The sequence below is a fragment of the Seriola dumerili genome, unplaced genomic scaffold (genome assembly GCF_002260705.1).
Source record: "Seriola dumerili isolate Sdu_G_001 unplaced genomic scaffold, Sdu_1.0 BDQW01000432.1, whole genome shotgun sequence".
Taxonomy (NCBI): domain Eukaryota; kingdom Metazoa; phylum Chordata; class Actinopteri; order Carangiformes; family Carangidae; genus Seriola; species Seriola dumerili.
In genome coordinates, this window is record NW_019174687.1 from 6,638,710 (window position 1) to 6,652,593 (window position 13,884).

At 41.9% G+C, this 13,884-nt stretch overlaps 1 protein-coding gene across 1 annotated transcript in view; it reads right to left on the bottom strand.

The window, feature by feature from the left end:
• The window catches only part of LOC111233899 (zinc finger E-box-binding homeobox 1-like), a 63,935-nt gene extending 50,320 nt beyond the window's left edge, over positions 1 to 13,615 (bottom strand). Inside the window, exon 1 of the mRNA XM_022761813.1 lies at positions 13,558 to 13,615. Within this exon, the coding sequence (XP_022617534.1) occupies positions 13,558 to 13,615 (58 nt within the window). The remainder of the gene's footprint in view (positions 1 to 13,557) is intronic.
• Between the last annotated feature and the right edge of the window lie 269 nt (positions 13,616 to 13,884).

The following is a 13,884-nucleotide window of genomic DNA, read 5'->3' on the forward strand; positions in this document are numbered from 1 at the left end:
ACTGCTTTGATCAACAAAAATCTACCAAAGTGGATAAGCACGGTGGCGTTTTAAGCGGCAGCAGAAAAGACTGTGTGTGTCCTATATCCTGAACACTCAGCAGAAAAGAGAAGAACAATTACAGAGGTAAAGTAAATTGCAAGTGTTGATAAATACAGAAATACAGTGAAAGAGGAGGGGGAGGATTTTTTTTTTTTAATCCAAAATGCCTTGTAGTTACACATGACACTACACTAGAGCTGCACATGATTATTTTCATTGCTCATTAATCTGCCCATTATTTTCTCAATTGATCTATTAATTGTGTGGTCTATCAAATGTTAGAAAATAGTAAAAGATGAATATTTCCTAAAGCCCAAAATGAAATTGTTTGTTTTGCTTGTTTTGTCTGATAAACAGACAAAAAGCTAAAGACAATTTACTATCACATCAGACAAAGAAAAACAGCAAATCCTGAGAAAACTGAAAAGCTGGAGGCAGACAATGTTTGGCATGTTTGCTGTTTGTCAATCGGCTCATTGATAAATTGTTTCAGTTCTAAATTGCGCAAGGAAATGAGGGATAAAACTACAAGAAATCTCACACAACTTAGTATCAATGTTCTTAAAATCCTGGAAAAAACACGAGTGCCAAATCATTTCCCTGGAAAGTATCCAGTTTGTTTTGTATACAGAAGAGCTCCATTGACACAGTGAATGAAGGTCACTGTCCTGACTCAGCAAAGAAAAGCGTGAACCATACACTGGGAGGCTCAAATCCAGTCTGCTGTACTGGTTTACAGGTCGTCCTCTGTCTTCAAGCCTTGATTCCTGTAGTGCTCACTTGTGGGTCCATATTTTACTATCAATCTCAGCTCTACCAAGAGCTGATTAGCTGGATCAGGTGTGTTCAGCCAATCACAAACTAATCACTTGTGGGCAGAGTATGGAGAGATGGAAAATATTCTGGTGGGCGCTGCTGTTTTAGTTAGTACAGTTGTGGAAAATGCCCATTTCTGAGAGCCTTTAAATTGCTTATTTTGTTCAACCAACAATTCTACACCTGAATATATTTGATTTCCAGTCAGATAAACAGCAAATCTTTACATTTGAGAAGCTGCAATCAGCAAATATCTGACTTTTTTCCATAATAAATCACTATGATTGATTAGATTAATGACTGATTATGAATTAATCCTTTCAGCACTACTGGTGAGTTCTGTTCATGTTTGCTACCTGTTCTTCTATTTATTCCAAACAAGCTGTCACTGCTACGACAGTAAACATACAACACTTTGCTTCTTATACAACAAAGGATGTTCCCACAAAACTGACGACATCACATTTTTACGATTTCATGGCCTGGCCATAGGCTGAGTCACGACTGTGTCACATGAATCGGTGATAGTCGCATCACATGTATTCATATGAAAAGCTTGTGCAGTGTGACTTTCAGGCCCTGCCAAGAAACACAGTGGGGCAGTAATGCAGTTATTGTCACAGCGCCGGTGTAAACCTGTTGCTTCATGCCCACAGCTCATCAAAAACCGAGCACTCTTCTCACCCAGCAGCCGCCTCAATTACAGCAGCATCACCCCCCCTGGATCCGTCGTCCCTCCATCCATCCAGTCTGGCTGTATTTTCATCAGGGCTGGGTGGCCTCCATTAGTGCTCCTCCGCAGGGACAGGACAGGCCTCTAAAGCGCAGCACTCAGGGAGCGCATTGGGGCCCCGCACTTTACCCTAACAGCTTCATCAACTCTGCATCCCTAGAGCCAGACACACACACTCACACCAGACACACACATGCACACACACTCACACAACCTCTGGAGGGCCCAATTAGCAACCATCACCTGTAATTCAATAACAACACTCCCTTTCTTTCAGCCTCTCCAGCTCCCTCTTTCACTCGACCGTGAATTTGCTTGCGTGATTTAAAAAGGACGACTCCTAATGTTCTCCTACATCAACGCACAAATCTAAATCTACGCTGACAGTTTATTAAGGGCTTTGAATAGACTTGCATACTTTGTTTGCAAGCAAGAGGTGTCTGCCCCCTCCTCTCCCTTCTTCCTCCCGGTGTTCACTTTTACAAGCGTCATATATCATCCCTCTGGCTCCGCGCACTGCAAATCAAGCCCACAGGACACAGGATGGAGGACAGACACAAAGAGAGAATCCACACTGCACATCTCTACTCAGCTTCTAATCAAATCCTCTGTTCCATTTCAACGTGTTCGCTCACCATCCATCCTGCATGATGGGAGAGGGAAAACAGAGAGGCAGCGGCTCTGTCTCCATCCGACAATAAAACAAATGTAACATAACAATAAATAAAGGGAAACCTGTCGGCAGAACCACGGTAAAGTGGTGCACCATTACACGTAACACATTCAAAACTGAGCAACCTAAACGATGTTCAAATACCAGTAGCAGCACTGCCCAGTTATAATGTTCAGTTTTTGGTGTTACTTCAACTGTATTTATCATTTTTGAGGTTTGGAGTCGTCGTTTTCTTCCGGAAAAGGGTCACGTGATAGGAGTGAGATGAATCACGGAAGGATACGTCATGACTGATAAACGAATGTTGGTGTGTGCATCATCATTTCTGTTTGTTTCCTCCGTGTTTCTGCCCGTCCAGACTAAAACGCAATCCTGGAGTTTTCAAACTAAAATGTGAACGCCAAGCTTAAACGTAGCAAAAGCGGATGTAGCCTGAATCTTGAAAAACATGCCGGGAACATCCATCAAAGACTCAAAAGTCTCTTAGAATTTATGCAAAAGTGTCCTGATGTCTGACAAAAGGGAACAAAAACTGGGCAACAACTAATCAGCTCCAAGTAAATTAACAAAAAACATTAACAAAACAAGGGAAAAGTTAGACATCAAGGGAAAAGTTAGACATCAAGGTCAGCGCTTCCCCTAAGATATGACTTTAAGACAAAAACAATGCATGGAAACAGAAACACAGACATGAACTCCATCATGTACCAGTATACAGCAACAAGAGAAAATAACTGTCCAATCAGAGCAGGGTATGTAGATCACCAACTCAATGCTAAACATGGCAACATGCTTCAGGCTCATGAGAGGCAAGAGAGAGCCTGTCACTTTGCAAATGTGTGAACAGGAGATTAGTAACAGAAGACTTTTCTCAGAGGGGCATGTGTAATCATTTAAAGGTAGGTATATATAAATGGCAGGTATATTGGTATGGCTTGCTAGTCAACCAGCTTTTTGACCAGTGAGGTGATTATGCCTCTTTATTCAGCACTATACGTCACATAGTTCCAGTTCCACTTCAATTTTCTGCCTCAAGCAAGTATGACAATATTTAAGTCATTTCTGTGTGACTCTTGCCGTTTGATACACACATCTGAGACAAAGACGATTCGAATGGGGACCAGGCTACAATGTAAAAGGGGAGAGATAAATCACTACTGTGCTTCTAATCTAATTCTCTATTCCACTCCCACCTGTCCTGTACCCTCTGAGGTCTCTGGGGTGTCTTTAGTGAGTCCAGGCCCCTCCTAACCCACCTGTCCACCACTCATGATTTATGTCTCCTGAGACCACTGGGGCTGCTGGGAGGTTGCCTCCCCTGCTCTTACTGTAGGTTTTCCTTTTGACTTTTTTTTCTCCTTAGCTTTATTCAATCACAAAGAATTCTTTGGTATGGCTGGTGGCTTTATATAGCTTTGGTTTGTTTGTAAGTAATGAAATATTAAATCAGAATAAATACATTGCTGTGGTTCTTAAAGTTATTGTAATAAATAATGTTCCTATGAAAATAACCTGGGTGCTATGAAAAGGCATGATAAAAGCTGGAGGATAGGGGATAGTGCAAACCTAAAGACACACTTTACATTACTTTACAGTGCACAGTGCTATTTGAGGTAAAAAAAACAAAACAAAAGCAAACTCCAATAGTGTCCTAGTCAAGAAAGCGCCAACTAAAGAAATGTCACCTGTTCTCATTAAGTCAGCAGAATTTAGTCTTAAAAGCTCATCTTTCTTATAACAAGTGAGATGATCAGTGATTATGGTGATTTGCACCATAATAGTAACAAGTATAACAACATAATAACAAGTGACTAAAGTTAACTTGAATTTTTCTGAATTCGTTATTTTCACTTTTATGTTCAACATAGCTTTAAAAAGTGAATCACCAACCTTAGGAATAAATAGAATTATCTATTTCCCAAATAGATTTATTTTGAGAATTTGATTCGATGGCAGCAAGAAATGAGTATATTCATCATCAGCTAATGTGATTATTTTGTTTATGATTGATTAATTGAAAGTCTATAAAATGTCAGAAAATAAAGAAATATATCTATATCTATATATATATATATATATATATATATATATAAAACATATAATATGTTTAGATTTTCGCTTGAATATTTGCAATCAATGAAGTGATTGAATAGTTAGACTAATAGATGACTAATCGATGACCTGACCAGTCGTATGATTCTATGACTGAATGACACTAATGGCTTGTTACTAAGGTGAAAAACTATATTTCAGGCCAGGGACAAACAGAGGAGATAACCCAATGATGAGCTGGGCTTTAACTTTGTACTGCTTCACTGTTTTATTTACCCTTTTCATTATTCCACTCCTCCGCCTCTCAGCTCCACATTTCTTTCCGTTTTAACTTTCCTGCACCTGTTTCCTTTCGGTTTACCTTTGAGATGTGTCCCAATTTTCAATGGAAGCAAATCAAAGCAAGCAGCCTATCACAGGCGAGCGGCATTCCTCTTCAATTACCAACATTCACGGGATTACGGCTCGACTTAGTCTCTGCTGCACAGCACCCTCGGCTGTGGTTCAGCGTTATGCCTGAAGGCAGGCAGCAGCTTTGGGCTGCGTTTTCACTGATTTCCTCTGAGCTCGAGGAGCCGACAGCCTCTGTTCTGCTTCTCAGGTGGCAGGAGAAAAAAGAGAATGGAGGATGGCAGAATATGCAAATCGTACCACCACCAAAGAAGAGGGAGAGGAGTTTCCCACCAGCTGAGTGTGAAAGAGTGCTCCCCCTCTCCAACACACACACAGGACTTTGAATGGGACTCTTTCTTTTAACACACACTGGCCTGCATGCACACATAACCCCCACAATCACACAAACTCACAAAATGTATAAACTCACATTTATAAACTATTTCATGTCTCACACACACTCATGAAAATGCACAGACGCACGCATACATGGACATTTTGACACACAAACACACACATGCATGATCTGAGGTGGGATGCTGGTCAGCAGCAGCAGAATAAACTGGGTCCCTTCACCACAGGCTGTCTTTCACAGCTCAGCCTTGGTTTGCAGAGCAGCGTAGATTAAAGTTTTAGCTGTTAGCTGCTCGGGGAGCCTCTTGAATACATGAATATTCAGGTGGTTGAATGAGAATGATGAAAGGCATCGGCAAAGCAGGTTACTTGTGGAAACGGTTTAGGCCACCTTTAAGAAAAGGAGGTTCTGATACGAGTTTGGCAGTTCCTCTGAGATTTTATGCACCAGTGGTGCTGGAGGTAAATTTCACTTCTGGTTCCACATTTGGTTTGTTTTGAGTGTAGGTGGCAGTGAGAAAACTTTGTCTTCATAACATCAATTTTAAACGCCATTGTAAATTTAAAGCAGGATTTGGCTTTGCTGTAATCTTATTTTGATTCGAGCACGGTGACTGTACTCGTCTGAGCTCCTCATTCTTAGCATGGCATCTCTCCTGTTACACTTTTATAAGGGCAGAGTAGCTTTAAACTTTCATTAATTACAGCATCAAATGGGCAGCAATGTTTTTCTACTTATTCAGAAAGAACAAGCATGCAATTCTTAATTTCTCTTGAAGACACTGACATCTAAATGTAGTACTCTTCTGTGACATTATTGTGGATATTTTGGATTTATTGGAGTTTTGAATGTGCAACACACAATAAGTAAATTGATTATAAATGCCATCTGGAATAAATGTATTCTTCTCAACATTGTCCTAAAGATCCACCAAGTTTTTACTGCAGCTTTACTCTTGCACATGTAATACATAAATCAAATGTCTGAATTGTTCCAAACACTTTGTTTTTAAAGTGACATCAGTGCAGGTAAGAAACAGTCAGCTTTACTATTAAATGTATACAGCATTTTTGTAATGATCTGAGTGTTTGTGCCAAACAGTGAAAACCTATGGAGCATCCATATCCTGTTCACTGCCGCAGAGCTTCTCAGACCATGTGGCTCTTGTGTTCTGTGGTGTAACACAGCTCCAGGGCTGCTCCATTGACCTCTGACCTCTATGTGGAGGACTGGGTGGGTGGGTGTGTTTTGGGGGGTGTATACGACGTATAGCTTGCTGCAACAAAAGTCGTGCTGCCATGCAAGTTTCACATTTATTTACACTTCCCAATGCAAGTGCAGCCTGAATGACAAAATGAGTTGTTCTTAGTTTTGTGTTAAATCAGAGGCAGTGCACGTTTCCCCTTCACCTCCACTAAAAATAGCTCTCGTGTTGAGTGTTCATGAGTTGCTGGGCCAAATCACACCTGCATGACAAACAGGCAGTTGGTGCATGTTTTTAGTCATTTGTCCTTTATATGAGCTAACTTTCTGAATATGTGGGTTAGTTAATGAAGTGATTCTGCTGCTTTGTTTGTCATAGATCTGCTAATCGACAGTACACACCACTGCTGCCATGTGAAAACCTCGTCACTGAGTTTCTATGTTTCAGCTCCTGAAACCTTAAAAAGCTAAACTCATAAATACCATAGTTGATATCATGGTGGTTGGAGGTTTTCACTGGGTGTAAATGAGGTGTAAGTGACACATGTATTATTTATATCCACTATGCTGTTCTGTGTGTTCTTGCATCTCATTTTAATAGAGTATAACTTCCATGTTTGGTTTATAGTTTTGTTATCATCATCACCATCATCACCCTCTGACTTTTTGATTCACCCTCCTATGAATGCAGACACACAGTAAAAGTCAGATGTAGGGGTGTATATTGTTACAACCGGTTTAAAACTGGTGCGTTTAATTGTTTGGCTGTATTGAGTCATCTGCCTTAACTTTCCATGCCTCAGCTGTCAAGGTGCCTTTATCAGCCCTACGTCACCTAATTGAAACGCAACAGCATCAGCAGGAAGATTTCTCCCTCACAGGCACCATGTTAATGCATGTAAATCCCAACAAGCAGGACCGTGTTGTTATGCAAAGCCTGGAGGAAAGTAGCAGTTTCCCACCTTGATGCTAACACACACACACAAACACACACACACACACTCTGTCTCCCTCTCTCTCTGTCACGCATACACACAAACACTACTCAATTAGTCACAGCAGCAGCATCAGTAGCCCTGACGCACCTCCCCCTCCAAACCATAAAAGGCAATGGGAGGGGTTGATGCTGACTTGCTAAAGACATCCTGTAGTGCTTTGTCATTCCACAGGCCCATTTGTGCAAGGGAAACAGCACACACACACACACACACACACACACACACACACACACACACACACAACACACACACCCACACCCACCACACCACACACACAACACACAGCTCCAGGCTCTTATACACAAGGAGAAAGTACCATGAATGACCAATGGTCATGGATCAATTAACAGCTTGTGTTGACCACAACCACTTCTAATCCCACTCAGGACCATTTTCCCTCTAACACTTCTCACTGACAAACAACAAAGATGGACGTGTGCATAAATATTCAAATTAGACTCAAGTTCTAAAAAACTGAAAGTAAAATTCCAATCCTCCATACAACAGTAATTTAGGCTGCAACAAATTCAAATAAAAATCAGGGTGAAGCGACGATCTCTAGTTGGATTTTCAGCAACCACATTAAACATTATAACATCTATTATTTTTTATCAGTCTGATGAAATGAGTGTAACAGGGTGAACCCGGCCTATGGCAAGGCATATTAGCTAGAAATAAATGCTCAGTATTAACTCAGAGGCAGGACACTCACATGACTCCTCTGCTCCGTAGGAAAGCTCAAACTGGAGCACCTTAGGGTGACCTCAAGAAAATGGTTCATTCATACATAAAGACAAAAGAGGCCTATAAAACATGCTGCAGCTTTATACCAAACCCCTTTTCCTTTAAGAGAGTGTGATTGTGCAAGGCAGAGGTTTTTGGTCCAGACACGCTGGTAAACAGAATATAGTTTTACACAGTGATACAGCACTTCTCTGAAGAAATACGCTCAGTCAAAGGGCAATAGACTTCATAACAGAGATACAGAGAGAAAATGCTACTCATCTACACAGCTGAACAAAGAGCCTATCACCAGAAGGAGAGAGTAATCCTTTAAAACAGTAATTCAAAGCCCTTTCATGTCAACAAATGTCTGTTTTATATCAGACTGCCCTGATATAATAAGTCACTGAAAGCTGTTGTAAACACTACACTTGTCTGTTAATGCACCACTATCACTGCTCCAGCTAATTCAACCAAAATGTACATCTACCATTGAATTAAGCGTAGGGTTATTATAATATATGAAAATAAACAACATCTTTAGCACAGCATTCACTGAACCGTAACTGGCACCAAAACAGGGAACCTAAACAAAAACAACCTACCTCAGCCCAGCACCCAGTACCATTTCCCCAAAAACCCTCCACAGGACAGGCGGACAGACCCTGCTAAAAGGTCGAGCCCTGGCTAGCTTGTGCGTATGAGTCGTCCAAGCCTCAGAGTAGGCCGCTGTTTTTATCCTGTCAAGGTATGTTAACACCAGGCCACAATCCTGTAGTCCCTAAATTGCGGTGTTAGATTACAGAGGGCACACACAAACACGGAGCACTTAAAAGCGAGAGGAGAGGCGTTGTATGACGAAGCAGTGGGCAAAGCGGCGGCAGCAGCAGCAGCAACAGGCGGTGCACATGAAGGGTTGACACCTGCCATTTACAGTGGAACTGCAGAAGCTTAGCATGAGGTGGAGTTGAAAATGAGATCATTAAGGCTGCGGTTAAACAAAAACATTTCATTTCTCCTCTGCTCTTTTAAAAACACAGGAATAACTGTCTTATTAACTTATTAACTGTTCTGTGTATGCTGCTCCTACTCACTTAAATGTACACTTTAATGTGTGGCACAAATATTATTCAAGTAAAAAATAAGTCCAGTCAGGGAAAAGTGAAAGTTTTGGGCATCCTTGCAGACCTATATCAAGTTGACTCTCATCATTTGCGAGGCTTTTATACTGGCATGTTTACAGTTTCTGCCTGGTGGGAAATCATCTCTATAAAAAAGCAGAGTAAGGCCAGCTGACTGTCAACTATCACTATACCAGGCAAGTTAGGGTTTGTTTGTTAAGATAGTGAGAAAAAAAAAAAACATGTGAATTTGGGTAGTACAACATAACAGCTCAGGGACACTAGAAAATGAGCCCCAGGCCTCTTTCAAGCAAACTCCAAGATGGCTCATTATGAAAGGGATCAGAACTCCAGGAAATGACTCCAAAACATAAGGTTTTATGGGTATGAAAAGATGGATGTCAACATCTGACTGCCAGTGATGCTCCTGTATAAAAAATGTTCAAGGACAAAATCTGAGCTGTTGCTCACATACAGCCTTTTCTTTCATGTGCTCCTAACTAGTTTAAATACCAGAGGAGGTATTACAGCAAAGAGCACAGACAGTGTTTATCTTGACTTTCATGGAGTGGGAGTAAAACTCTGCCTCTTACCAGAGAGGATCCCTAATCCATCTGATAACAATCTACTAATGATTTTGTTAGAGGTTCTGCTTCACTTAAAGCACGACTGTGAAACTAAACAACAAAGAAAAAAAAAAGTTAAAACAAAACAAAACACATATTTTCTTATAATGCAAAACTGTTATTAACCTAGGTGGATGTAATTTGGGGACAACTGTGAAAGTCTGTGTAATACTTTACCTTACAATGTTCTCAGACTCTCATCCATAATGTGGCTGCCACGATTAATCGAATGACAGTAAATTAATGGACAACTATTTTGATAACTGATTAATGGTTATAATCCCTTTTCAGGCAAAACTGCCACAATTCTGATATCAGCATTTGCTACTTTTCTCTGTTTTATATCACTGTATGGTAAATAGACTGCACCTATATAGCTTTTATAGTCGCATCAACCGCTCAAAACACTTTACAACAGTTGCCACATTCACTCATACACTGATGGAACATCAGGAGCAACGTGAGGTTCAGTATCTTGCCCGAGGACACTTTGACACGTGAACTGGAGGAGCTGGGGATCGAACCTCTGACCTTCTGAATAGTGGGTGAGCCGCTCTATGTCCTGAGCCACAGCTGCCCAATCATAATATAACCACAGTATGATTATGTTCTGTTGTCATGCAAAAAAAAGCACTTTGAAGTTGTCATCTTGGAGTTTGGGAAACCAATGGCAATGAATGAACCAATAATCAGATTAAATCGATAAGGAAAATAATAATTGCATCCCTAATGCATAATATACAAAATTAAGCAAAACTCTGAAGTGAGGACAAGACATATGTCTCTGGGACATGTGAGACATTCAGAGCAGAGCTTAAACAAGTTGGTGATTAATTGATTAGTCAATTAATTAATTGGCTATGACAATCAATTTCTACAAAGCAAGAAATATAAACGTGCCATCTCGAGTACTGGGAAATTATAATGAGCATTTTGCACAATTATCACTGATTCATTGAGAAAATTTGAAGATTAACTGCTAAATAATTGTTAGGAGGCTCCATAATGACTAAAAGCATTAAAATGCATAAAGTGAAAAGTATCTATGGTCACCTGAGGAAGATCACCTGTTATCAGAAAATGCTTGGGTCAGTGGGATGGGCTGTAATTTAACATAAATCTACAGTGTGTTTACTCACTTTCTAACACATGGCAGAGAGTTTGTCCACCTTTAGATTGGCATATATGTTCATGAGTTGGACTTATAGAGCACACAGTCATTACTATCTTGTAATGTGAGCATAGGAACTGCTGAGGAAATGACAAACAAAAATGAAAGCTTCTGTGAGAGTAATAATAAATTGTATCAGCAGCCTCATCATGGTGATGACAGACTGGAGGTCATGGGACATTAGCACAGGCTAATGTTTGGCACATCAGCTCTTTTGAAATTCAAAGAGGTGAACGGGCTGTGAACGAGCAGTCTGTGTCATGTGGATGAAAACTAATAAAAAAAATACACGTTTGAAGAGAGGCAGGTTGAAAATGAAACAAAAACGAGAGAGATGAGTTCCACTTGAAACTGATCAAAGCGGTGCGCACTGAATCACCGTTACACGCACCAGGCTGCGCGCCTTTCACATTATAATCTCATCTAATGTTATATTTCCTTAGAGATAAAACTAAACGAGACGCTCGGAATCATTCCCATCAAGTAGCGAGAATATCACGGGGAAATCGGTTAAAATACACCTTCATAGGTGTTGCATCACCTTGCGTACCTGGCTGTCTCCGGTCCAGAAAAAAGCAGCAACCCCGCCTTCACTGCAGTAATGGTACTGACCGCCATTCCCTTCCGCACACCGCTCAGGAAATTGTATAACGAATTACCGCAACACAATAGATGGAAACGAAAGGTTTGACGATGAGCCCTGATCAGCGCTGTTAATGCACACGGTGGGGAATAACAGAGGAATAATCACTTTATGAACCGCTCATTTTCCTGGGCACACACACACAGACACACACACACGGGTCTGCAGGGTGCACTCGACCAAACGAGTCAACCAATCCACAAAAAAATACATAAAAGGAGAGATAAGACATGCACAAGTGGGTCAGAAATGCGTGTCGATGAGATAAATCCCGCGAGAGTGAAGGGGGCGAGCATCCATGCGAAGCTTGGTACACGGTACACGGTGAAAACTACAAAAAAAAAATCATGTCTACCTGCACAAGTTGACATTTGGAGCGGTTTTCCTGGCTCCTCACGAGACACAGAGCATTTAGGAAACGGCGAGCAGATCCTGTTCCGTTCACGAGCGAGAGCCGCAGGTGTTATTTGTGTTTATTTCCAGGCCATTTGTCAGACCCGTTATCCTCGTTCAGGTAAACATGATGGTGATGATGGTGATGATGATGATGATGATGGCTCCTGTACGGACGCACAGAGTCACCGTCGTGTCGTCAGCAGGAGGAGAGAAAAAAAGGTGCTTTCCAGCCCCTCGGCTCACACACATCATGCCTCATAACGGTGTCCAAAAATATATATATATTTATGGGTTTACTTTTTTTATTGGCTGATACGATGTAAGAGGGGGGGAGTACAGGTAAGAAACCGGCCAATGAGAGACTCTGCCTCCAAAGGGTTGTCTAAATTTAAAGCTACGTGTAAATTTCTATTTTTATATTCTTTACTTCATAACAGGTGGACTCAAAAATACTCGTATTGAAAGGGAAATGCCTCAGCCCTGAAACACCTAGTCTGAGATCATGTTTATAACTATATCATGGAGGTAAAATCCCTGCAGGTGACATGAGAGGGTTATTACAGCTATATTAAAACAGAAACAAAGTAGGATAGTGAAGTTTTGTCAACACTGGCAACCAAAGACATGCTATAAGTCCATATATCTCCTTCTCCGTGTATTTTCAGCACGTGCAACGGTTCACAAACCCGATTTTACAGGTGCAAAAAGCAACAGTGGAGAATGTGCACTGGGAGCAATATGCAGGACAATCGACAAAAAACCCACGCCGATTAACAAAAAATGCTGGATTTATGAAGCTAAACTGGAGCGGATATTAAGGAAATGCATGCAAGCATGAAGATAAATTTCCCAAATCTACTTTTGGAGAATCAACAACACAATTTCCACTCTTACCTTAACTATATGCGAACATGTGGTGTTGCAGTTGTAGCAGGGAGGGGTGAACTGGAGATAAAATAAACATCCCATCGCTTTGCCATCACCGGAGCAGCAGTGAAGCCGACCAAAGCCCATGCAGAAAATCCAATGCATTCGCCGCAAAAGCACGATTTACCGTCCGGCCATTAAAAACAAACAGCTGAAGTTGACTTATTTTGAACGGGAGCTAGAAACTGAACCGTCCGGGGCCGAGTGAGCAGCAAGTTAGCATGAAACTAATCCCGTAACAACCTCGCCCTAAAAATTTCATCCACTACTAAACTACAAACTGCGCTCAACGGGCCACGTTGTTATGTGAAAGCCCCGTAACCTGCCGCCAAGAGTTGCCGTGGGTGGAAAAGTGGCTGAAAAGTACAGAAACAAAGAGGGAGAAAGTGTAGAAAACTAAAAAATACAGACAAGTATGAAGCGCTCCTCGGGTTATTATAACAGACGGATAACGGTTCACTCAGTCAGGCGGCCCCGTGCACCGCTAGGCGGAGAGAGAGAAGCCAGCCAGGTATAACGGTACACCACCACACTGGTATATGAACACACCAATACTCCCCAAAACTCCCCGGAACGTGCTCCAACTCACTCCCAAAAAGTCTCCAGAAGGAGTTTACCGAGTAAAAAGCTTGCCGGAAGCCCGCCCGGGTCGCTCATCGGCGGTTACGGAGGAGTTTGGACTTACCGCTGCTCCTCTTCGGGTTCGCCTGTTTTCTGCGCTTACACCTGGGGCCATCCGCCATGATCCTCTCGCTGAGTCTGAAACGCAGCCGCTCGCGAGTCACCTCCTCCCTCCCCCCTCCTCCTGTCTCTCCTTCCTCCTCCTCCCTCCTCACCCTTCTCACCCCTCCCTTCCCCTGTCCGCTTTACGACATCACCTTCCCCCAGCAAAAACACCTGGTTTGCGACACACTGGCCGCTTTTACGGTATCACCTTCTCAAACACCTCAGCACCACATGGCCCCTCCTACTGGCCGCACGTGGCTGTGTGGTGGTCCCATAGCTCTGTAGG